The sequence below is a fragment of the Spodoptera frugiperda genome, chromosome 4 (assembly GCF_023101765.2).
Source record: "Spodoptera frugiperda isolate SF20-4 chromosome 4, AGI-APGP_CSIRO_Sfru_2.0, whole genome shotgun sequence".
Lineage (NCBI taxonomy): Eukaryota > Metazoa > Arthropoda > Insecta > Lepidoptera > Noctuidae > Spodoptera > Spodoptera frugiperda.
This window is the reverse complement of record NC_064215.1, coordinates 10736248-10760822: the sequence shown is the minus strand read 5'-3', so window position 1 is coordinate 10760822 and position 24575 is coordinate 10736248. Positions and strand designations below refer to the sequence as shown.

At 38.0% G+C, this 24575-nt stretch overlaps 2 protein-coding genes across 3 annotated transcripts in view; both read left to right on the top strand.

The window, feature by feature from the left end:
* The first annotated feature begins 1246 nt into the window (after positions 1 to 1246).
* On the top strand, positions 1247 to 16452 carry LOC118272358 (myc proto-oncogene protein). Of its 2 annotated transcripts, none has more exons than XM_035588795.2 (3): positions 1247 to 1575; positions 3678 to 4345; positions 12477 to 16452. In XM_035588795.2, the coding sequence occupies exons 2-3, from the start codon at positions 3793 to 3795 to the stop codon at positions 13034 to 13036; spliced, it is 1113 nt and encodes a 370-aa protein (XP_035444688.1). In that variant the 5' UTR covers positions 1247 to 1575; positions 3678 to 3792; the 3' UTR covers positions 13037 to 16452. The 2 variants fall into 2 exon arrangements, with proteins under 2 accessions (XP_035444688.1, XP_035444689.1); XM_035588796.2 differs by lacking the exon at positions 1247 to 1575 and adding an exon at positions 3170 to 3427.
* A 1085-nt stretch (positions 16453 to 17537) lies between these two features.
* LOC118272341 (tRNA dimethylallyltransferase) overlaps positions 17538 to 24575 on the top strand; it is a 235227-nt gene continuing 228189 nt past the window's right edge. The window contains exon 1 of the mRNA XM_050693272.1: positions 17538 to 17770. Coding sequence (XP_050549229.1) covers positions 17633 to 17770 — 138 coding nt within the window. The 5' untranslated portion in view covers positions 17538 to 17632. The remainder of the gene's footprint in view (positions 17771 to 24575) is intronic.

The following is a 24575-nucleotide window of genomic DNA, read 5'->3' as shown; positions in this document are numbered from 1 at the left end:
TTTTTACCTATTCCTAAAGTTTGCTCGGTTTTTTTAACAATAATGAGAAATACCTACTGAGTTTGTAGCTGACGTACATTTAATAAATATAACTTTAATAACTAAATCATTGGTAGTCCTTTCTTTATGTAGGTACACATTAGATTAATATGTAGGTAGGTAGATAATCATAATAATATTTCTGCGTAAAACACAGGTTGCCAAATAATATTGTAAACTTGTAGGTAAACCTATCTTTGAGTGCCTCAAAATATTATTACAATTTTTTTCCTGTAGGATATACCTACGGGAAAAATTTAAATCATTCTAATTTTAACGCTCGTAGATCTACGAGCGTTAAAATTAGAATGATTAGAATGAAAATACATAATATTAATAAGTAGTTATCTAGATAACTACTTATTAATATTATGTATTTTATTTTTTTCGCCTACCGGCTATTGCAGCTGTAATAATTCGTATTTGAGATTTTATGGCATCCTCTGAATACCGACCATGGGACCGTAACACAGAGTGCTAAAGCTTCGCAGAAATATACAAATGCAACGTACCTATAAAAAGGCTCGTTAATACAAGCATCTGGGGTCAAGACCTTCATCTCGGTTAAGGATCGCGCTACACCTGTACTTACAGCTGTGGGACCTCACAAAAGCTAATTGTTTGCTGTGTACACGTCCAGTAAATAATACGTGGCAATTCATCAGAATCGCTCAGGTATTTCTGCTTCGCGCCATAATTCGCCGCCTCAGGAATGTTGACCGTCTGGCTTCGATATCTGCAGCTGCTAAAAAACAAAGCGACACAATCTCCCCATAGCAAGGCCGGCAGCCGAGTGAGGCTACAGCGGTGACTACATCTAGCCGCCCGCTTCGCCTCTTCACGACTTTTCGACGGACCAACACACACTCGTAAAACTGCCACACACACATCCCTACTTTCGTGTTCTTTGAATGCCGCTGCGCTGATTTCCTTCTTCGAGCGACCCCTCCACCCCGCGAGACAACCGCGCTCACCGAAATTCTTCTGCAAAATTCGACTTCAAATTCATCCAAAACATATAAGAAATGTTATGATGTATTTACTACAGTAAGTTGAGCTTACGTTTAGATAATATCCAACCAGGATATGTACGTATTTACAGAGAATTTCGTGAATGACATCGAATTAGCCGGGACGCGCGGGTGAGAGGGGCGCTACCGCGTCACCGCGCCCGCCGCTCGCCTGCGACCGGCGACGCTCGTCGACCGCTAGTCGCTACTCGCAGCGCGGTTCGTGCAATACGTTGATCTAGCTTGTAGTCGGTAGTCGTGTCCACGGCGCCCATCGAATCGCACGCGCGGCTCTCCTTAGAACCGGCCGGCTCCCGAATAATGTTTCAGTGCTTGACAAACTCAATCGGAGGTCTCGGAAGAAGTATCGTATTTAATAATTTACACTGTATAACCGATCGCATATTCTCAGTGAGTGTTACGCAGTGTGTACGGAAAAAACTTTGTCGAAGATTCTGAAGAATCTTGTGTAAAATTGTGTAATACACCGGCTGCCGCCGGATTGCGTTTTGCACAAAACTTTTTGGTAAGTGTTGCATTTTGTTCTTATTAATTTTTGCTATTAATTATATTATCCAGCGTTACATTAAGTTTCGAATGTAAGTGGGTACTAAATACTTAGGTACTGTGCGCGCGGGGCGTTGCCGACTAACTCGTACCTATACTATAGGTTTAATGAGTTTTTCTGCGAATTGGCAGCGCCCAAATTCTTTACCTTATTGTTGCGGCAAAGCAACTTACAATCAGGGTACCTGCAATTGTGGGTAGTTGAATTGTAACTAATTTCTTAAAAATATTTTTTGCGAAGATAAAAATTTATAAGTAGGTACATCCTAAGCCGGTATGTGTACCTACCTATTTTGCAGAATTATTTCTGACACCAAAAAGTTTTTATTTTTCCGATAAATATTGAAGGTAACTTCAGTTTTATTTTTCCCATTATTTTCGAGAAAATTGCCATAGCGAAAAATATATCTTGGTAAAAGTGAAAATTAGCCAAGGTTAAAAATCTCTTAGAAAAATATTGAATAGTCAAATATTGTGAAATAATTATTTCAAACTTGTAGTTAGTGCAATATTAAAAAGTTACCTTCATTTACCTACATAATGTGTTATGTAGATAAAAAGTAAAAACAAATCTATGTATTGATAATGTTTTGTATCAGATTGCTTTCATTGTGCAATATTTATGAAATTTATTTACAAACATGAAACAAGTATTTCACAAGTGTTCTATTACTTTGGTAACAAGTACTTGAAAATAACATTGTATAATATTTTAAACGTAATGCATGGACATAATTTGTTACCTAATTTAATTTGTACCTAAATTTTACACGAAAAATATTCAAGTTAATTGTACCCACTTTCATTATATTTTTTTGTGAATGTTAAAAATGCGCCATAATCTGCTTTGTCATTGATATAAGTGCATCTACCTTCCGCTTCATAAGTAAATGTGTGATGTGATAATTTTTGCAAGCTTTTATTTTTTTACTAACTTGTCCTAATTTTACTAACCGTGCCTAAGTTTTTGAAAACTTTCGAAAACTTCAAAAACTATTCCTCTCGTTGTGAACTTGTATTGGCTAAACTATGTGGGATGTAGGGACCTTTATAATATGTATTGTGAAAAATTATTTTTTTCTAATGTAGATATTTATTATTTGCGTATTCGAAGGTAGAAGGTAACTTTAATAAAACACTCCTCTACCTTCAAAATAACCAAAATTTTGACCAAAAAAATTATCAAAGTGCCACTAACAAATTCTGTATCACTGTCGTAGGTATGTCGCGTGCATTGTATTGAAGGCACAAATTAGCGGGAAAACAACTCGTTGATTTGCATTATTATTAGTAAACACTCATTTCGCGCCGATCTGCGCTTGTAAACAAAAACAATTTTACGGAAATCTTTATCAACTCAAGTTGAGCGATGCACGCAAAAAATTGGCGGGATTAACTAGTGATGGGATCGCTCTCGTTCAGGTAGAGAGAAAATAACAAAAAAAATGGCGGGGGTGGGTCTCAGGACAATGACTAATTGTTGTTTCTCAAAAGTGGGATAGGGCCCAAGGCCGATGTACTCTTTAAAATTGTTCGGTCTCGTATCCAGACTTCAGTCTAGTTTCGGGCACCGCAGTGGACACTTCCTCCTTAGTGACACTTGCTTATAATTATCATTGTGCTGTTTCGGTTTGTGATTGTTTGTAAATAACAGGGTGCTCTTCTCCTGTAGTGACTAAATATTTTGTGATTTTTTTGAAATTTTGGTGTTTATGAATAACAGTGAAATATTTTCGTGATTTGTGAACTTTGAAATTAACTAGTTATTGATTTTAATTATTCAATATCTATCTATCTACAACGATTATGAGGTACATTTATTTTATTAATCTGGAATTTTATACAACAAATATTAAAACTAAATTAATAATGTTATTTTATTTTATTTAATATTTTTTTAAATTTCGTATTTATTTTTATTGACTTGCAAATTTTCCTCGAACCATCACACTTGATGAAATGCATGAAATTAATTTAAATCATTATTATTTTTAAGTTTTCATTAGTTTTAAAATTTTAAATATTTTATTTTTTAGTAACACTAGGTTCTTATTGTTACAGACTGCGTGCGTTGTCCTCATCGCGCGCATCTTCCCTGTGATAAGAGGGTCCTGTGATATCGACGAGTTCGACTTAGCTTTAAAATTAGTTAGTGTTTAGGAATATAGAATTAAAAATGTCGCCACCGTTAGATTCATTCGTTCAGTTTGACATCTGGGAAGCCTTGGACGAAGATTCTGTCAGGTTGACACAGACTTCAGAGTTCTGGACTCAAGTTCAATATGAAGCAGACGAATTGGACATCCTCCCTCCAGCCAACTTTTCAGATCCGCTACAAGAAAGCGATGAAGACTGGAGGGTAATGGAAACACAAGAGGAAGAAGAACCACACAAAGAAAATATAGTACACCATGATTGTATGTGGGCTGGCTCTTGTGCGGATTTAGTACATCCAGGAAATACATTTGTCCCAAGCGATCCGACCACAACACCAACCACACCAGGACAGAGTCTTCTTCGAAGAGATATGTCACCGTCAAGACCTGAAACTCCACCATCAATAGACGGCGATGAACCACCACAGTTCCGTCATTCGGTAGATGTAGCTGGCACAGCTCTACGCCTCTTGAGAGACTCGGCCGTGGTAGCAGCTGACCATTCATACACACTGGCCCGGCGGCACTTAGACTACCTCGGCGTGCAAACACCCTCTGACTCGTGTGAATCAGGTCAGTACTTCATTCTGAATCGCCTTCGTATATGCTTTATTTTTTAATTAAAATAGATTATCTATATTACGTGTCTGACTCTCGTGAAAACCTCATCCACAATGTCAGTGACAAAGTTACAATATAATCTTTGTAAAGTGTTGTCGCTTTGATTTAAAATTTAAATGGATGATGTTAGGGCCTCTTTTGCTTATTGGGAAGCCATTGATACGCCGGCGACGATCGGTGACCTTAATAACAAATTCGAAATGTTTACTTTTTGTTTCTTACAACGATTATTTTCAATTTTATTATTACGCACTAAAAGTAACTAGTTATAGTTACAAAAGTAACTAGTTATAGTTACTTTAAGCCTAAAAGACTGTCTATCTCACTAAGTCGTAAGATGTTTCTCTAAGTATTTGCAAAGTTGGGTTGACCGGGAATGTCGGTAGGACGCAGGCGCTGAATGTAAGCGCGGGAAACTGCGCATATCGACCGCTATCCCGCGTCCCCCGCCGCGTCTAGACGCACCCGCTTTTCCGCTCTTCCGGAACCTTCGTCTATTGCGACCTTGAACGCCTCAACCTTCCTTAATGTCAGATTGCGCAACGCTTGTAGCCGGCCTCTCATCTCCCGGGAATGACATGTTTAATTAGAATTAGAATTAAAGTTGTATGCAAACTAAGTAAAAGGTCTCGCGACGTGTCACGGGCTTAGACGGAACTAAGGTCATAAGTACATCGACCGAAACGTTCCGACCTTGATGCATCCTCCACTTGCAATCGGCGCGGCGCTTCCCGCCGGCCGGCGGCGCGGGGTACTTATATTTATTAAAATGATGGATTCGATTAGTTTCAATATTTATTTTCGTAACTTTAAGGAAAATTACATTTCTTCTTTTTACCGCGATTTGGTATAATTATAATTTTAAGGTCTGTGTTTGTTTAAATAGGATCCGATCATGATCAACAATGTTAATAATATTATGCACAGTAGCAATTTAGTTATCATCGATAACAGTGCGTAAGGTCGCGATGAGCATGTTTGAATTGATTCAATCGGCCGCGAACGATTGTTTACATTTTAACTTGTTGCGTAGCTTTTGGATGAAAATTAAATAGTAACATTGTCGACATCTTTCGTAATTAAATTAACAGTTAGTAGAAAATGAAGTAAACGATACACGGGCTCCCTTGCACTCAGCTATCTCGTGTCTAGTCCGTTACTTGTGTAAGAATGCAGTGGAATGAAATGGAATCTCATTGAAGTGTAGCTTGCTCGGCTTGCTGGACCGGTTTGAAACTCGGTATTCTCATGTCCAGCTTCGCCGGATGACAATTTGATAGACAGCGTCTTAACAATCGTGATAGAACATCAGTCGGCAAGCGCCTTTTATCAGATAAGAATATCATTATAGATACCTTCTAAAATCTAATTACGTTAATTCACTAGCCGATTTCAAATATGTATTTAGAAAATGTAATAACAAATTAGGTAAAATAAATTAAATAAAAAAATAACGTAAGCGTAATGTAGATATTTCACATCACTACTGTGCGCGGCGCGAAGAATTTACGACGAGCGACGCATGCGCGGTTTTATCGCTTGGTACCTACGCCACGCAGCTCTAGCCGTACGCCTGTAGTTGTCACATTTTCGCGCCATTTTAGTTAGTACACGTTGCCCACTAACTCTTAAATGAATACTTCTTGTTTTCCTTACTTATTTTCCTTGTTCTCTTTTATTCTAGACTGACAGAATTTAGTTTTATGTCTGATAATTGAGTTAACTAGTTGAGATAACTATCTATGTTTAAACAGTGCGGGTGGTTTTGACCTGACGCTACTATCTTGTCAGATTGCACAGTCTTGATTAATAAATCTTAACTTGAATGTAGGCCACTGGTTTAGCTATGAATTGTAAGTTCCTTTAAGGCAATTTAGGACACAAAGATCCGGTTTGTTGGGCGCCCTAAACATTATAGCATCAATCAGTGAGCCAAGGCTATGTTCTAGTTTTAAAGTACAAGAGGCTGAATGTGCACTTACTTAAACCTTCATTTTATAAACTTACTTGTCTATGTCTAAATAAATCTTACGGAGGATTCGAATTGGCTATGGTTTAAAAAATATACAGAATTAAATGTCAAAGTTTCCCGCCATCCGCCATTATTGCAATTCAGTCATTCATTCTTATCAGACAGGTTCGCGTGCAATATTGTATTACCATTTTTCTTTAGTCTTAGAAGAAACATTAATCGTGTCGCCAAGCGTAATAATAATAATTCAAAGGCCTCGAACGCGTAGTAAAGCAATTTGCGCGGTTTATACCATGTATATAAATATCATAAGTAGCTATGTATAAAACAGTTATATAGCTACCTGTATATTTTTCACACGCTGTAGTAAATTGTAATAGGTAGGAATCTGCAATTTGATTATAGATTGACAGTTGCTTTTCATCTTCCCAGTTATCAATGAGAATAATTTGTTGTAAAGGAATTTTCGCGCGAATAAACGTTCTCTGTTAGTTTTACTTGAAAAATTCGAGAAATGTGTTTAAAATACTTTTAAATCGGTGCTCTACTTCTGTCGGTATGTCCAAGTACCTCACCGAGTGATAGTTGACACTACACTGCCCTAAATACTGTGGCCGGTAGTTTAACAGATATTTAGACTAACCTTGCCTTGCCCGCCCGCCTAGTTACTGAGCCTGGCCCACATTTGATCTCAATAACTATGTATTTGCTTGTATGATTTATACTCAATAGCGCCGATGTTAAATCAACTCCGGTGACAGTTTGCACAACTAGATTATGTACCTACTTACACGAAAGTCATAATTAAATTTAGTCGTATTGTAATGTTTCGCTTCGACTGCTAATAAATTCAATATGCCAGCGAAAGTCTTGTTCGACATTTAGACATTTACATTTGATTTAGAAATTCAAGTTCAAGCTAATATAGGTACTCACATACAAATACCTACACACTTCAATTAAAAGTACATTAACAGCTATTTAATAAGGTAAACAAACAAATTAAGTGGTTGTTAAACGCTTCAGCGATCGCAACGATCACAAAAGATAGAGAAAGTTTTTATCTGTAAATATTTCGGCGCGAATCGCAGCACTAGGCCAGTAGGGCAGTGTAACGAAAAAAATAATAATATTAAATAGCACTTTATCAAGCAGCGATAAAGTAATTTCACTGGTCGATCGGTATGCATGTACATACATAGTGGAAAGGACCTTGGGCCTTATCGCCACAGAATATGCACTTAGATATTTAAACAATCGGTATGAATGTGTTGATACGCTCACATCGCGATCGTAGCGCCGCCATCTTGGCCTCCGCGCGACCGTCGCATTATCAATGCCGATAACAATAGTACTTATTACAACGTGACACCCTAACATAAATTTGTATTGTCTTATCACGAAAAAAAAACTAAAGCCACGCTGACGACTGATATAACGACTTCGCAACAAGATAACGCTGTTATATTACTGTTTGATCTCGTAACATCGCGAAATATTTTAATGAGGAATGTTGTAGGTGCTCACTTGTATTTGCTTAGCCGGGTGCGTGTTCCAAGTCCACTTACAACTCACACAGGCTGCGTAACAATTCAAAAATGGCGAACACTTATCGAATCGTAAAAAATAATGCTCTAAAGAATTGTTGTTGATAACACGTGACAGTCGGCGACTTATGTGATTAGTTAGGATTGTAGACAATATTCAATTATACATTATTATCAAGTTCTTAAGTTACATTCGGATTATGTAACGCAGTATGATCGCAGGTTTAATTGCGTCTAATACTCACGTTTTGCCAAATTCGTCACAATTACATTGTCGCGCGCTTTATATGGAAACCGTACTCATTATAATTTATGTTGCTTGCATTTTAAGGGTGTCTTTAGACCACAGTGCGGTGACGTTGAACCACAGCTGAGAGTTGTGCTTGTGTGAGTCCAGTCAGGCATATCTAGTAATAAAATAATAATTACGATCCGGTTTCTTATTCGGTCGCAGATGGGCGTGGTGGCTGGTGACTGCCCGGCAACACGAACTACTTACTATGACGTAATGAACTGCCCATTTGAATGCTAAACACTAAGGAAGTGTCGTCTCTTCAGGTTTTTTATAAGTTATTGTAGTGTAGGACTGACATTTACGTTTTACTCATTTTGGTCGTTAATCAAATCTTTCATTATCCTTATGGCCGAGTCAGGTGGTCTACTGGCTTCTATTATACCTAAGTCCTACTTGCCTACATTTATAATTACTTGCATTTAATTATGTAGTAGAAACTCGTATAATTAGATAGTCTAGACCTGTAGAATGAAAAGTAACGTTGTCGTTAGGTGGCCCTACCCTACGTTGCGTAGTTTAGGTATGTGCGTGTACTAACTTGCATAGAGTATCACTCACCTCGTCACACCCAGTCTGAGAACAAAAGTGCTTGAAAAACCTTTTTTCCAAATTAAAAAGAAAATGTAGTTTCACACCCGTGGGCTTACACACTTTAATTCGGTTAGGAATTCGCATGTTTAATGTTAATGAGCCTCCATACACATATGTCTCATTAATTGGGTAATAAAAAAATGGTTGCGTCACATTTTGTACGCATATGTACCGTCCATGAACTTCCGCCGGTGCGAACAGCACTCAAGGTCGCTCCATGATGGTGGATCGATGCGCCATACGATAAATTACGAACGGTCTATTTTAGCCGACTACGAGTGGTTACCAGTAAACCAGATGACCGAGTTTTCTTAGTTGCGTAACACTACAGAAATAGTGGCTATCTGTCTGTATATTGATGCCTACGCGATTATTCGATACCTACCCGCGTATCGTTATCATTGATAGCGTACGATTTTCGTCGTAGGTACGTACCTAATGTGTACGTTACGTAGTATTAGTAATGAGTTATTTTTATTTGTTGTTTCCCACGTCTGCTGGTGGTGAAAACAGTACCGTCATTATTATTTTGGGTTCGATAAGCATGACGTATTAAGTAATTAAGTTCAGTGGGAATATGAACACCGTGATCAACATAAGCAATTGACTCGGTAAACTGGTACGTCTTACGTACTCCTAATTAGCATATACTTATATCAGTCATACAGATATTAAATACAGGTTGTGCTAATTTTCGAAGATCCTCTATTACTTTAGGTACTTTAAAATTTTGTTAGTTCCAAAGTAGTTACAGTCCATTAGGATTATGATTTTATCGCGACGACAGAATCGCGTCAGATTAAATAGGAACATTTATGATAGATAACGCAGTACTATTGAAATTCGCGACTGCGATGGCTAACTTAGACAAACGGTTATGTCCATAAAGGCTTCCATTGCATTACATGAAAAAAGGTTTTATTTATTTTTTAATTAAGCCGACATTACGAGCAGGCTGTATAAGATGGCGTGCGCCGCGTGCGCGTCACGATAATTTTTAATTATCGTGCTCAAATGCCAGTGAACTTGGCCTCAAGCCGTGGCCAGCGGAGCGTGCACTAGCCCCCGCCTCACCAGGTCATACTCGACGGAACCATTGTACTAAGTGTCTGCATTCCGTTTTCTAACGTCTTTACTTGTTTACATTGACTTCGACTGTCCAACAAGCAGTAATTCACACGGACATTTAGATTTTACTACTTTCCGGATCGGGTAGATGATAACTGCATTCTGTTTACGATCTCCTGCCGTTTTCCCAGTACACCGTACTAAGCAAAGTTTTCGCTTTCTTCCTTATGTCATACCCAACTTTGTAACTAATTTACAATTAACTTTAATTACGACAAGAAACGTAGAACTGTCAAAGTTATAGGGAAAATATTTACAACGCTTTACGAGCAGGGAAACTCTTACGCTGTACCGGTTTAAAATAACTGTCTACAAAGATCGCCGGCGATTAATAAGTTAGTCTCTTAAGTCTGCAGATCTATGACTCATTGTTTTCTCACGCTAAGGCTACCTAGAATTTGTGACTAATCAGGCTCTACTAGTCCCTACCTTGCTCACAATGCTTATTCATTGTTTATCTTCGAAAATGAAAATTCAGCAAAGTTTTTATAAAGTTCGACGTCTTGCCTGCACAGTATCTAGACATGAAAACATATGGGCTAGTATAAGAGAGAGAGCTGGCGATTTACCCCACCACTCGTATACCGGTCGGTCGGGCGAACAATAAAAAGCGGATTATCTCTGGTATAAAATTGGAACGGCGGCGGATCTGAGAATCGCGTCTCGAGTGATGGAGATATAATAGATATGCACTAGACCGGATCCCGGCGGGCGGCGCACCGCGACAATACCGGCCGTATCGCCTTACACGCAGATCTGAAACAAATACTCTCTCGGGCGACCGTTAATCGTGTTGGCGCCACGGAGAAAATCGTCACGTGAAAATTGACTCCCGCACAATAGCCGCCTACGCGTACTGTCAACCTTATTTTATTTACGTCTTTCACCCCGCGGTGTTTCCTTTCGATTACACACTCTAATCTGTTTCACTGAACCCCTTCAGTTTGTCACTTAGGTCTTTAGCTTTATTGTGCGTAAAATGCGACTAATAGTTTGGGGCCTAGTCAACGAAAACTCTTTCCAAATATGGAGATTCAGTCGGTGCTACCAGTATGGTGTATCCTAACAGGCAGGGTGTGTCTATGTGGCTCGATATAGCGCCAGCGATCTTACCCACGCCTAGATTTAGACGTAAGCGAGGCGTGTTTGACGACAGGCGCCGATCCTCGAATTAGATCTACGCGTAAGCGATAAGCGTCTGCGTAACTATGCGGAAACGTAGTAAAAAGATCTCGTTCGTGTATAAATTTATCGTCGCGCCGTTCGATAAATGTGTCTGATGAGAATTTTTTCGCGCAAAACTGCGCAATTTAATGAACCTATTTAGCCGCGTCCCTGACTCGCTGTTTCGTAATCGAATCGGCCAGCTGCCCACGTAACTTGTTTCTATTTCTAGTACTTAAGCATTGGAGATTTAAACGGAAACTCTCGTCCTTGTTAGGTACATAAATAGCACTGCAAGCAACACGTTTTAGCTCGCAGCCGGTAACCTTTAATCACAATGAACCGCTGACATAATTATTTGTTGGTGTAACCGGATAGTGCAGCGAACGGATTCCGCGAAACATGCACTACGACGTAAACACGAGTCGGACAAACGTCGACATCCGCACTTAGGTGCAACGCGATCGTGAAATGGAAGCCCGCACCTACATAGCTCATTCATAGAAGTCCACAATGCACTCTCAGCACTCGTATCGCTTCATTGCTGCACCGGACGGAATTTAGGCCGTTTCCGCAACGACCACTATTCGTGTTACAATAAGAACTTAGATGTAAGTACCTACACCACCAAAAGGTGGTGGTATCCTGTTCATTTGGGAGTCGTATGCCTCTATGGTTGCGGTTCTAGAAAAGACAGGTATATTATATCAGTGAGGCGCCCGTGTTGAGGCGGTCGCTATGGACGCCATGCAACCCCGTACGTCTCACACATTAGAAATACCAGGCGCAGTGCAACGTGATCGATAGTGCAGCTTTTAACTCGGCGACTGAACCGGTCCTGCTGGTATGTCAGTTAGGAACGTGTAAGCCAGCCGGCCGTCGTTATCGTGCAACTCTCACGTGACAGTTAATTTCGATCGATGCTTTGTTAAATGGTGGCGGCGGAGGCCGGAAAGCGTGTCCACCGCTCGGTAATCCGGACTCCATTGAGTGCGGACGTTGCGGCACCGCGCCGCGCACGCGCTCTCGTTTTGGCGCGAATGGCGCGCCGTGACGTCAGGCGTCTGGATCGATGGCGGCAGACGCTGCGGTAGTACGACGGGGTCGACGCCCTCCCCCGCCGTACGCCGCCCCCACCCCCTCCCGCGCACCTGACCACTGCAGTCGCATCTCCCCAACTAGATCTAGCCCCCTACGATCGTATACAGATGTAGCCACGACAATCGACGCCCGCCTTTTATGGTGATGTGAGCGTAATGAAAGATATGAATGAAAGTATGCAAGCAATGAAAACTGTAAATGCGAGCGGGATTCCACGAACTGTTCCGTCACGGCTTTTTCCAATTATGGGTCAATATGTTAAACGTATGTTCTCTTTTGTTGCAGAGGAGGAAATAGACGTGGTCTCGCTTGGTACGCAGCAGCCGTTGCCACCATCGCAAACTCACGTGCGCACGGACACCCTGCCCCGCGTGCCCTCTGCGCAGGAGCGCCAGCACATACAGCGCACCGTAGAGACTGCCATCACGCCGCGCTCCCCGCGGCCCGCAGCCAGGAAGCGTCTAGTACCGCCGCCCAGCATAGCGGCAGCGTCGTCTCGTCGCCGCGCCCGAGGCCCTGGCCGCCGTGGACGCCGCTCTAACACTGATACTGACTCTGAAGCCGAATCGCCCGAGATCGAACGGCGCTCCATCCACAACGACATGGAGAGACTACGACGCATTGGCCTCAAAAATCTCTTTGATGAGCTCAAAAAGCAGATCCCGGCCACTAAAGACAAGGAGCGCGCGCCTAAAGTTGTCATTCTGAGAGAGGCGGCCGCGCTCTGCAAAAAACTTAACTATGAAGACATCGAGAGGGAAAAGCTAAGGAAGAAGCAACTCCAACTTGTGACGAAGTTGAAAAAACTACGCTCCGCGCTGTCAACGCGCTACGGACGAAACTGAGCGCGCCGCGCTACTGACTGGTAATCAATTTGTTCCAACTGAGGGACTGTACATAGCCTACTCGACTGGACACTTATGGACTGTCAACTTTTTATGTAAGTTGCGCTTCTCAACGCTCTAGTGAACGTTAGGAACAGTTTATCCAAGACGCGGTAGCACATTTGCGCCCGTCCGCGCGGCCGGTGACTCCCTTGCCGTTCTGATTGCTAAAATGTCCTCAGTCGAGTCGGTATTCGGGAGTTTGTTATATTTCAAAGAAAATATTCAGCTTTTACGGCTTACTCTGCTTCTGGCAAGGTCTCGAGAGTATAATTATGACACACTGACCGCTAGGTTTGTTTTGCTCAAAACGATATTTTGCAGTGCCAAAGTGAGCCATAAAACTGTTGTTAACGACAAATCCTAGGTCTTCAGTAAAATATCTTAATAGTTACAGACTGCTTCGTGAACTAGTAGACTGGTTTATACCTCTAAAATGTTTTTTGAATTTATCATTAAAGTATACATAGTTGAAATAGCACATACAGATTTACTCCGTGTTGACAGATCGAAAATGATATGACATTTGTTAAAATATTGTTTCGAGACGTTGATATGAAGATTTTTTACTGGACCTTCCATTAAATAGTTAAGTATTTTAAAGGAGCATGAATTTGTCAGTGCTGTAAATATAATGAGAACGTGCAGGTAGTTGAAAGCTTTGTCAGAGGTGGTCAAGCGCTTGTGAGCAGACTGGAGATGTATGGCCACTATATATGTTTTCGGCCCGATTCGCAGGATTTTCAATTTTAACCTTTGACTCGCGAGAGTGGGGTTACTGAAGTGATACATCAATTACTATTACTTTTAATTGCTTTAAGTAAACTATTATTTTAACTGCTTTAAGTAAATTGCATTTTAGGATAGGCGAGCTTGTTTAATTAGTTTATTTTTGTTATTTTGTAAATTTTTAACACTTATTGTTTTTTACGTTAGAAATGCCCTATTAACTCGGTACCAATCTTCGTTAATTTGGAATCGTTTGATAAATTTTGGGTCGTTTTAAATCGATAATGTTTTGTACAATAATAGAATGATGCACATACAGCTTCCATTATGAGATGATGGTGTTGATTCATACGATTTTATGAGTAATGTGTATGCAATTTTATATCATGTGAAACTACACCGACGATAGCATGTGATTGTGATAACGGCTTTTTAGATTGACTATTTAATAAGAAGTAACTACATAGCGCCCTGTCGGGGCTTCTATCCTTTTGATAGTGTTTTAAATGCGGACCATTCGCGAAAATTTTATTTTGATGTTGACCGTTCCTGTTCTTTGTCGTATCACGTTTTGGTATGGATCTATGTTCACAACATTAATTTTTAAAATACTCTGGCAGCCTTAATACTACTACATTGCATTCGTGCTTTTTCTGACTAGATTTCTCTTTAATAAATATCATGACGATGGGCATGCTTCCTAATTACATGGGACCTGTAACAAGCCTTTCGAGGAATGAAAGGTCTTTTGTCATGTTTCGTAAATATTTGACTTTGATTTGTTAAAATAGTTGTGGACAGTCCATTTGTACCTAAGTGTGAACGGAACTCGAACACACATGAGCTTGCTATCCGAAAATGTAGTTTCTCTTCATTTTACGATCATCGTACCTTATTATAATTATAAACATTATTATTAATGTTAAGCCGTTTAGAATATTGAAATCAATATAAAATCATTCGCATGTTGGGATTACAATAGAAACACCATATTTCATTATGATTTATGACATTAAGATAATATGTTTTTATGTAAATTGTATAATCTCAGCGACAGTCATCGATTCGTAAGAAAATAATAGACTGTGTATTTTGATAATAACATCAAGTCTTATATACCATATAATATGACGGTCCGGAGAGGATCGATTAAAAAAAATAACCAAGACATAGTTCCTCATAGTACCTACTAATAGTAAATTTTGCATTTTTTTTCTTTATATTTTTTTATTAATGCAGGTAAGTTAGTAAAGTACTCGCAATAGTTGGTGTTTACTGAACATTAGAGCCTGGCCAGGATAATAAAGCGTCAAAATTGTGCAGAAGTGGAACTCGAGCCGATGTTGATTGTTTCGGTCTAGCCGCGCCTTTATTCTACTGGCCAGGTGCCGAAGGTTGATGTTTTATCAAGCACAGGTCAGCGACGTGAGTGAGAAGGCTTTAATTGTGTGAGGAATGTGCCTTGCTATGTTCATGTACATGTATATATATATTAGGTTTATACTCGAATTAGTTGCAAGACATATTTTTTGTGAACGATGTCTACGATTAGAATAGCGCTGTTCTAAGTAGTGTACATACACAGACAAGAAAGTTATTGATATTAAAGATGTTTATCTTATCTTCCACTAGATGATTAATTGTACATACGATTGTAATGGTAATACTAAGTATAATTATACTTTGATCAATCTTTTTTACTAACGAGTCTTTTTCCTAGTAATCGTTTAGTTTTCTTAACTGGAGAGTTACGGATCCTCGAATGTTGTACCTGCATTTATTTTTTGTTAATTCATATCTTGACATAATTAAATAAAGATAATAATGGTTTTAGTTATCCAAAATGTAATCGGTTGCTTGGTGATGACGACCAGTGTAATTAGACCCATAAGAAAAAGTCAGTAGTTAAATGTTAATGGTAAGAAATGACAGCTTTATAAAAATCGGAGACAGAATGTGAATGTAAGTGTTGACAAGTGTAGAAGCACGTTCTTGTGAACACTATTGTGACAAGGCACATTTCCACCACTGGCAAAATGGAAAGGAATTATTGATAAGTTTAGGTTGAACTGTATATAGTTAAGGTCGGGTTATAAAATTATAAGTCCTGTTATATGTAAAAGATTTCCTTTTATTCTTTGTGTAGTATCCGTATGTATGTAACACCTAGCCGCCGCCGGCCGCGCCCGATGTAGTTATTGTGACGAGAGGCCGCGGGCCGGCGGGGTGCGCGCGCGCCGCTACAGGGAATGCAGGGCGCAACATAGATTCCGCCTAATATTAATATTGCACTCTGCAATCTTTGAAGCGACGCTCTTATGTCTAAGGACCTTTGTACTTATGTGACTAATTTTTTGGGATACTATTGTAACACAGAGATATTTTTTTTTTGGTTTTGTTCCTTTATGTGTATGGAAACACTGATACATTGTATTGCATTGACTATACATATTAAACGCTTACGTCGGATCCGGAGAGAGCTTGGGAACAGTGGGCTAATTAATGTGATTTTTATACTTATTCGCTGTAATTTGGGATAAATAAAATCATTGTATTGTATAGTATAGATTCTGTGATTATGTACCTGTTGGGTACGTTTGGGTTTCCATAGCCCTATCTGGTCTGACTTAATAAAAAAAATCATTTGACTTTTGATTTTTATTCTATTTTCCTCATTTATTCAACTACCCTATACTGAACAAATGAATATGCCATATTAAATTAAACTTGAATAAAACACATCACACACACACACACACACACATAAATAAAAGTAAAAGTAGTAAAAGCAATGGCATGATAATTTTGGAAACAGCTACAACAGATTGAAGTAGAAATAAAAGGAAAACAAAATCAGAATAAAACATTGAGAATGGAGAAGTCCTGTTAAAAATAATACATAACACCTATCCCCCTAAGGGGTAGGCAGAGGCATAAGTAATCACTATCACCTACTTCCTACTTATTACCAGTCTGACCTCAGCCAGACTTAAGAATTATCGTACAAGTTGTAGAAAAACTTGCTATTAAATACTGAGGACTCCTAAAATCGAAACCTTAACTAAGTAATAATCTACTTGATCCGGGAATCGAACCTGAGACCATTGGGCAGAGTAGCAGTGGATCTTTTGACTACTAGGTCGTCGAGGCAGTCTGATAGAACGACGATAATAATATTGTAAGTATGTATTTAAAAGACTAATAAACTTGAATAAAATCTACCCTCAATATCTCGTAAGGAGTTTTACCAGTTGATATCCATTGAGATTCTAAGAAATAAGTGGACACTTATTGCTTTATAAATGCTCCAGATCAGACAAAAGATATTCCTGAAGTCACAGTAAATAAATCTTTTAAAACTGAGTTGGAACTGTGCCCGACAAATTAAAGATAGTTATGTACTTACTAGTTACTTATACTGTCATTGGATTGACGTCAAAGCCCTTAACTCCGACTTTCTTGAACTATAGGTTACCTATCACTAATGTGAAAGAAGAAAGTCCATGTTGCACAATGAATCTAATACATTATTGCAACATGTTTTCAAAACAAACCGCTATCTACATAAATACTCTCAATATAGGAACACAGATATAAAGAGAGAGAATGTATTGAGTAGATTAACAATGTATGAAGAGAGAATAAATAAACAAAGCCGTATCTACTCGTACTTTCCGATTCTAAATAGATATTTCTATTAATAACAATAATTATCACTTTGGCAGTAAACGTAATTCCTTTGCTTCAAACGAAGCGGTGCGAGAAGTTGACACTTTGACAGCCGTCAAGACCAAAACAATAGTGAAGTTCGTGCGTTTCGGTGTTACGATGGCTCTCCGTGCAGTGATATCTTCTAAAGTGCCTATGGTGATAATTTTGGGTGCAACAGGAACTGGAAAGACTAAGTTAAGTGTAGAATTAGCGCAGAAGTTCGCGACAGAGATCATCAGCGCTGATTCAATGCAGGTAAGTTACTGACAAACCATGTTTGTATCACATTCTAACCTCAAAAGTTTTATCGTTGTTTTCTTTGAATAAACAATGAAAATATGTCTGAATATGTTTTCCATACCATTAGAAGACCGATACAAGTTCATAAGATGAAGATTTTTTTAGTTTATAATGATTTTAGTTAGTATTTTTGTTAGAAGTAAAACCTAACCTCAATGTATTGTTTTGATTCGTATAACTTCGAAAGTATGTGTAGTTTAAACATGTTTTGTGTTGGAACTAGTTAATTTTTAAAGATAATTAAACATTTAATAATAATAGCTACGTATATTAATTAAATAATCACAAAAACACTTAGATATATACACACTCTTTGTTCTATATGGGGTAGGTATAGGCATAAGTACTATGTTACAGGTTTACCTGCTCTGCAAAAAGTAAATTTATTTTAATTACAATAAGATCTTGAATTCCTTGAAATCTTGTTCCAGCTACTAATAAGAATCTTATATGAAACTGAAAACTAATAAGACATAGATAGAGGTAAATTTTTCTATCTGGAAACTTTATTAAATGTTTGTTTTAAGAATGAGAAATAATCTGATAAGAAAGCTGTGGTTTCATCATCAGTGGCCACTGCTGACCAAGCCGTTCGTCTCACATGGAGAAGGTTTAAATATTATTAATAATACTCGCTTAATGCGGGTTTGTGATTTCAAACTTATAAGCCCAAGTTTGCCTAAAATGTCTTCCTTTACTGTTTGTCAGTGATGTCTAAGTATTCTTAGAAAGTATATGCAACTCAGAAATGTCACATTGGTACTTACCATTTGGTAGGTATCGAACCCACACACTAATGCATGAGGAGACTTCTTCGACTTAGGTCTTAAACCTCTGGGCCCCCATGACTTACATAACAAAATAAAGGATAGGATAAGCATGACAAATATAAACCATAGAATAGTGTCATATAACTCTAATATTTTTCCTTTCATTTCTAACTAAATGAGATAATGTTTATCAGATCCCAACATCCATTTGGACCTGCAGTTAAATGTTCTTTGTGATGGTAATGTGTCAGCTTTAATCTTATTTTTTATTTGACAGTTAGAGCAAGGGAACCACTTCTTATTAGAACCTACTTTGTCAATTTGAAAAAAAAAATCTATTGGAAATTATCAGTCAGTCCATTACTGAAGTTAGCGGCTAATACAAACAAGAATTTATTGGAGAAAGATATTTATGATGTCAATAATTAAACAATTTTATTATTTGTAATAACTAGAAGTAGTTATTAGTTATTAACTAGAAGTTAGTGCTTTAGTGAATATGTGTGAAAGTGGTTTTAACTAGTTACAATATTTTATTAAGATAAATTTTAAAACAAAGCTAATTAACTATAGTTAACTACTCTTTTATAGATGTAGATTTAATAATCAAGCTAGACTACACTACTCTAATTAGAAATATCTGCTTATAAGAGTTCCTTATTAGAAGTTTGCTTATGTAATCTCTTAAATGGTGATATAATAAATTATGATTTTCACCCCTTAATACATGGGACTTGTAACCCAAATGGTGAAAAGTGGGTGTACACCTACATTATACAGTGGCATACTGCCTACCCCTTCGGGGATAAAAGGCGCGACGTTGCAATAAAATATTACGTAAATAAAAATAAAACGGTACAAAAACAAAACCGTTATACTCGAAACCACCCCATCACTGACCCACACAACGCATAGCAATTACTCCTGAACTTTAACACTACACAAAAAAAAAACAATACTCTATGGAATCCGTGTGACTTTTGCGTTCCACAGATTTAAAATTGTATGTAATTATTTTTGTTCAGTCAGACCCGCCTAGAACACTGGCTGGTAAAAAAATCTGTCTAACAATGGGGCGTAGCCTGTGAATCACCGGTCACTATCCATGCTTAATGTTGTAAATGCGAAAGTGTGCGTGTCTGTTTATTTACCCGTCTTTGACGGCAAAACAGAGCGACGAATTGACTAGATTTTTAAAGTAGTTGGAGATAGTTAAAGGGATGGGTAGTTATATAGGCTACTATTTGTCTTTTTCTAACCTCACTTAAGGGAAATTTGTATTGAGTATTTCGTAAAAATTGGTTCGCGAGCTAACTATTTGTGACCAATAAGAAAATTTTGCATCATTTGTTACATAAAAACAGCCAAGCAGCGGGTGAATCCGGAGCAGTAGCTATTACTCAAATAATGTTGCCGATAGTAAAAAAAGAATTTTGATTTGTGGACACTTGTGTGCGCCCGAGGCAGTATTAATTTGCAAATGGCCGATTGATGGCGGGCAGACATTTAAATGTTAGTTAGCGATACGCCGATAGTGTTGCTGGTTTATTTTGTCTTAGTTAACTGATTCTGTATCCGGGTTGCTTTGTTTCTGCTGTTGCTATAGCTACAGCATCTAGTAATTGTCTGCCATGAAAAAAGTGTACGGAGTTTAGACTTAGAGGGGAAATTTTCGTCTTTCTTTTTAGTGCTTAGTTAATTAAACTTTCGCCTTGCATTTTTATCATGTGTTGTTTTACTCGGAACTATTATAAGTTTGTTAATTTTCAAACACGTTTTTTTATTTTTGGTCTAATTTGGCTCCAGTTTCATACTAGGTATAGGATACATACGACTAATTATTGGAAGTTCTAAACACATCGAGGAAAAGAAAACAGAACATCCTTGGTATCGATTATCCGAATAAATGTACCCTTAGTACGAGTTTGCTTTACGTTGAACGAACACCAATACCGACACCGCCTCGAATAAACCAACCAATTAGAGCGCCGAACGCGCTCTCGTTTCGATTACTTTAAACGAAAAGCAAACTCATACTAAGCATACTGTACTCTAGGCCTTTGCGATATTTACTACCAGCTTGCCAGTTCAAATGCGAATTAATTGTATAACCATATTAATCTGTTTGGTGTTTTTGACTTACCCAATAACAACTCCTACTTCTGTGACAGCAGCAGCAAAAGCATTTAAGGTCCCATGCCAACCCCGACCTATTATATCAAAAGCGAATGATCCAAATAAATTAATTCACAATTCAACAGTATTTACTTTGATCACCCATAACTGTTATTTCAGTGGCAACTATTATTAAACATGTCAGTAGAAAAAATAAAAAAAAGTGATGTTGGTAAGTGGAGCAGCCATATTTGGCTATGGACTGCATCATTTTTGTGAGTAATGATCAGTTGTTAGGTCTTGCCTTTAGGCACTGAACTGATTAGGCTTTCTGACTTCAAATGGGACGAAATGACAGCGTGGACTCACGGCGTGTATGACAAACTAGTTTAAGATTGAGTAGTGGAATCTTGTCAGTGCCTTGAGGGGTTCAAATTAATATGACGATGTTTGTTTTATGTTTTCGATGAGGGTAATCAAATGTGCTGTTTATTTTAATATAATATAAAGTAAAAAACGGGACTGCGGAACGCCTAGCGGGTTACTAGGGCTCCGACTCGAAAAGCAGGAGTAGGAATGGGGTGGTTTTTAGTCAGTAAGAGTCTGACACTCCTGTCGCTTCGCCCAAGGTGGGAGAAGTCATTGGTTAATTTTCACCCGTTAAAAAAAGTTACTATAAAAAATATTTCGATCTATGCGTATCTACTATCTAGACTATCTACCAAATCAAATTGATAGAAGTTATAACTCTTTTTTAAGTTCTTATCTTATCTCTATTGGCTTTAATATTTGAATAAAAAGAGACAGATGCAAAGTGCTTTTCTCTCTAAAACTTGAATACAAACCCCATCAAATTGCATACAAAAATGAATGCGTTTAAAAAAAATCTTTAATTGATCCCGTATAATCATTGTGTTATAATTTAAATCGTGGGCCAGGAGATATATTGTTACATCCATTCTCACTCCCCCATTTTAATTTCAGGCTTCATTAACTCATAAACTTGGTGAAATATTACTAAGCAATCTGTATGAGGCAGTTTTGTTATTTCTAAGAATTTCTTAATGTCTTTCTTTGTTTAATCTCTAATTATAATGGTTCGCTAAATAAAGAATTGGAATAACTTCCTTAGCTTAATATAAAGAACTCAATTTGGAGTTGGTTTTGAGTTTTTCTCCAAGTTTTGAGAAGATTTATTAGCAATAGGGTTTAGGGCTTAGTGCAGGCACTTTAAATTGAAACAGCGACATATGATGTACGATAATGTATGGTAAAAACTAAAATATTAGCAAATATGTATAGATAAATAGCTTATGCCACGGCTTCACCCGCGTTTCCGTGGAATAAATAGTATCCTATCACCCAAGTCAGCTTATACTTAAGTCTGTATAGCAAATTTCATCAAAATTCGATCAGTAAACAACAACCAAACAAAAACCTTACACATTTATTATATTAATGTGATATTACCAAATATTTTGATAGACAATGAGACCACGAAATATAACTAGCTTTTACCTCTTAAAAGGTCATGGCACAAGAATGGATTTCGGTCTCCGTGCATATTCCCATTTAAATAGCTAAATTAAGATAAATGTGCCCTATCTTTGTAAGAGTGGGTTTGATCACAATGGGTCAATGGGTTTGAATCGGAACGGCCTCACGGCTGATAATGTGCACCCTCACTTTTCGCCCATTGTGTACCCTGCATTCAAGCCACAAACGTTTTAACGTTCCTTTATTTTGATAAAAACAAATTTTAAATTAGATTGTGGTGGTGAATTGTCTTATCTTTGGTATCGTTTGAGGGATTGATAAAAATTACTTGCATTATTATATGGTTTCTGGAGGTTTTGTTGCTATCTGAGTGCGTTCTGAGAAGTGCGTTTAATGAGCAAATGTGTAGTTAGAGAAATGTAGAAAATTGGCAAAGAAAGGACCTCCGAATGTCCTTTATAATTACTTTATAATCTTAAAGAATGATACAGTTCCAAATAATCTATAAAACTGCGTCCTAGTCCCAGCAAGTTTGAAGGGGGATAGATCGCTAGGTGTAAGAGAAGAAACTTTTTAAACGAATCTAGTTTAAGCAAATGACTTAGAACTGTTCCAAAGACATTTGAGAATGGTCCCAAAGTGGAGAATGATTGTAAAAATAGAAGGAGTTTAAAAATGAGAAATCGTAAACTAACTATGATGAGGTGATGTGTAATGTTATTGACCCCAGATACAAATCATTATGTATTATGAATTATGTACAACATATAATATATAATAATTCGCCCAGTCACGCTGATAGTACTGATGTTCAACGGCAAAAAGTTAAACTGTCCTTATTGACATGGCTAGACTACAAACTAATCAAATATTTAAACGGTTGTGAGACTAATTCTGCTAAATTGTTAAATTACGTCAAAGGCATATTTAAATAAATTATTCGTTTGAAACAAAATGGCTGTTGCAAGATCACCCTTCTTTAGAAGAAGGCAAGTCCTGACTCTTCCATAGATCCTATAAAAATAGTCGGTAAAGAAGGAAAATCATGGAGTTAAGGTATAATGCTTTTCGGCGGGAGGAAACGCCCGGGTGTCGTCATTGCGAGGACCACCTGGAGGACACGGTGGACCATACTGGCGGTGTGCTCTGCATGAGGTGAGCACCTCCGTGTCCTTAGGGATGTGATCGGCGACGGTAACCACTAGTTATAAGAAAAAAGTATAGTACTTGTTACAAGGTGCTAATATAGTTATTGCATTGGCCGGCCTGTTGATGTTGAAACTGTATGTAATATCAATGGTATTTTATATATCAATTCCAAATTCCATACTCCGAAGGATTATAGGAAAAAATAAACCCAATATAATATTTTTCCGTCCCGAACCGAAAAAAACCTTTTCAAAAATAATATTAATATTTGACTGTCAATATAAAATGGTTGGCATTTCGCATATTTGTTCCATACTTCCGGGTTTTATATGTTACATATGCGGAGTTATTGTTTGTGCATATATTAATAAAAACGATGGGAAAGTTTTTCTAGTTCGTATATTTGCAGTCAGCCGTGTGATGATAGAGTAGAAAACATATTTGTTATCACAATTAAACTATTTCTGTGCCACGTAAAAAAAGGGACAACACATTAGACAGAGACCATGTTGCAGCTTCTGATAAAATTGAACCTGCAATCTTTAAGTTCCAACCTGCCGAGCTTTGCGATTTCGGTAAACACTCCGTCCTTTGTACAAGTTTGCTTTACGTTTAACGCAATCGAAACGAGAGTCCGTTTAGCGCTTTGATTGGCCGGTTCGGATGGACCAACCAATCAGAGAGCCGAACGCGCTCTTGTTAAACGTAAAGCAAACTCGTACTGTGGCCCTTGATGTAGACACACATTTTTCACACGATGATGATATTTAAAATGTCAGTGTAAGTAAGTTACATTTTTTAAGGCATTTTAATTCGCAAAAATGATTTGAAAAATTTAACTTACCTTTAAAGTTTAACCAAAAAAAGAAGAAAACGAAACCGCTTCGATAACAATTATCACGAGACGCAGTTTTTTCGAAATCTCATCTTTCTAAATCCTTGTCCTGAACTACAAGTTCAGTTGTCGTAAGATTTGTACCATTGAGTCCCCGCATTCTCAAGTTTGTGCACCGAGTTACATAAGCCTGTCGAGTAGCCTTCGTACAGGTCGCTGTCTCCATAGTATATGCAAAGATCTCAGATAAAGCGGACATACCTGTGTGGCATTCGGATTTGTCTTCATTGATTGATTAAGCTGTTGTGAACAACCTTCGCAACGGTCGATGCCGCTATAGTATATGCAAAAATGTCGATAAATTGATTTAATACTTCTTGTTTGGGTTTTTAAT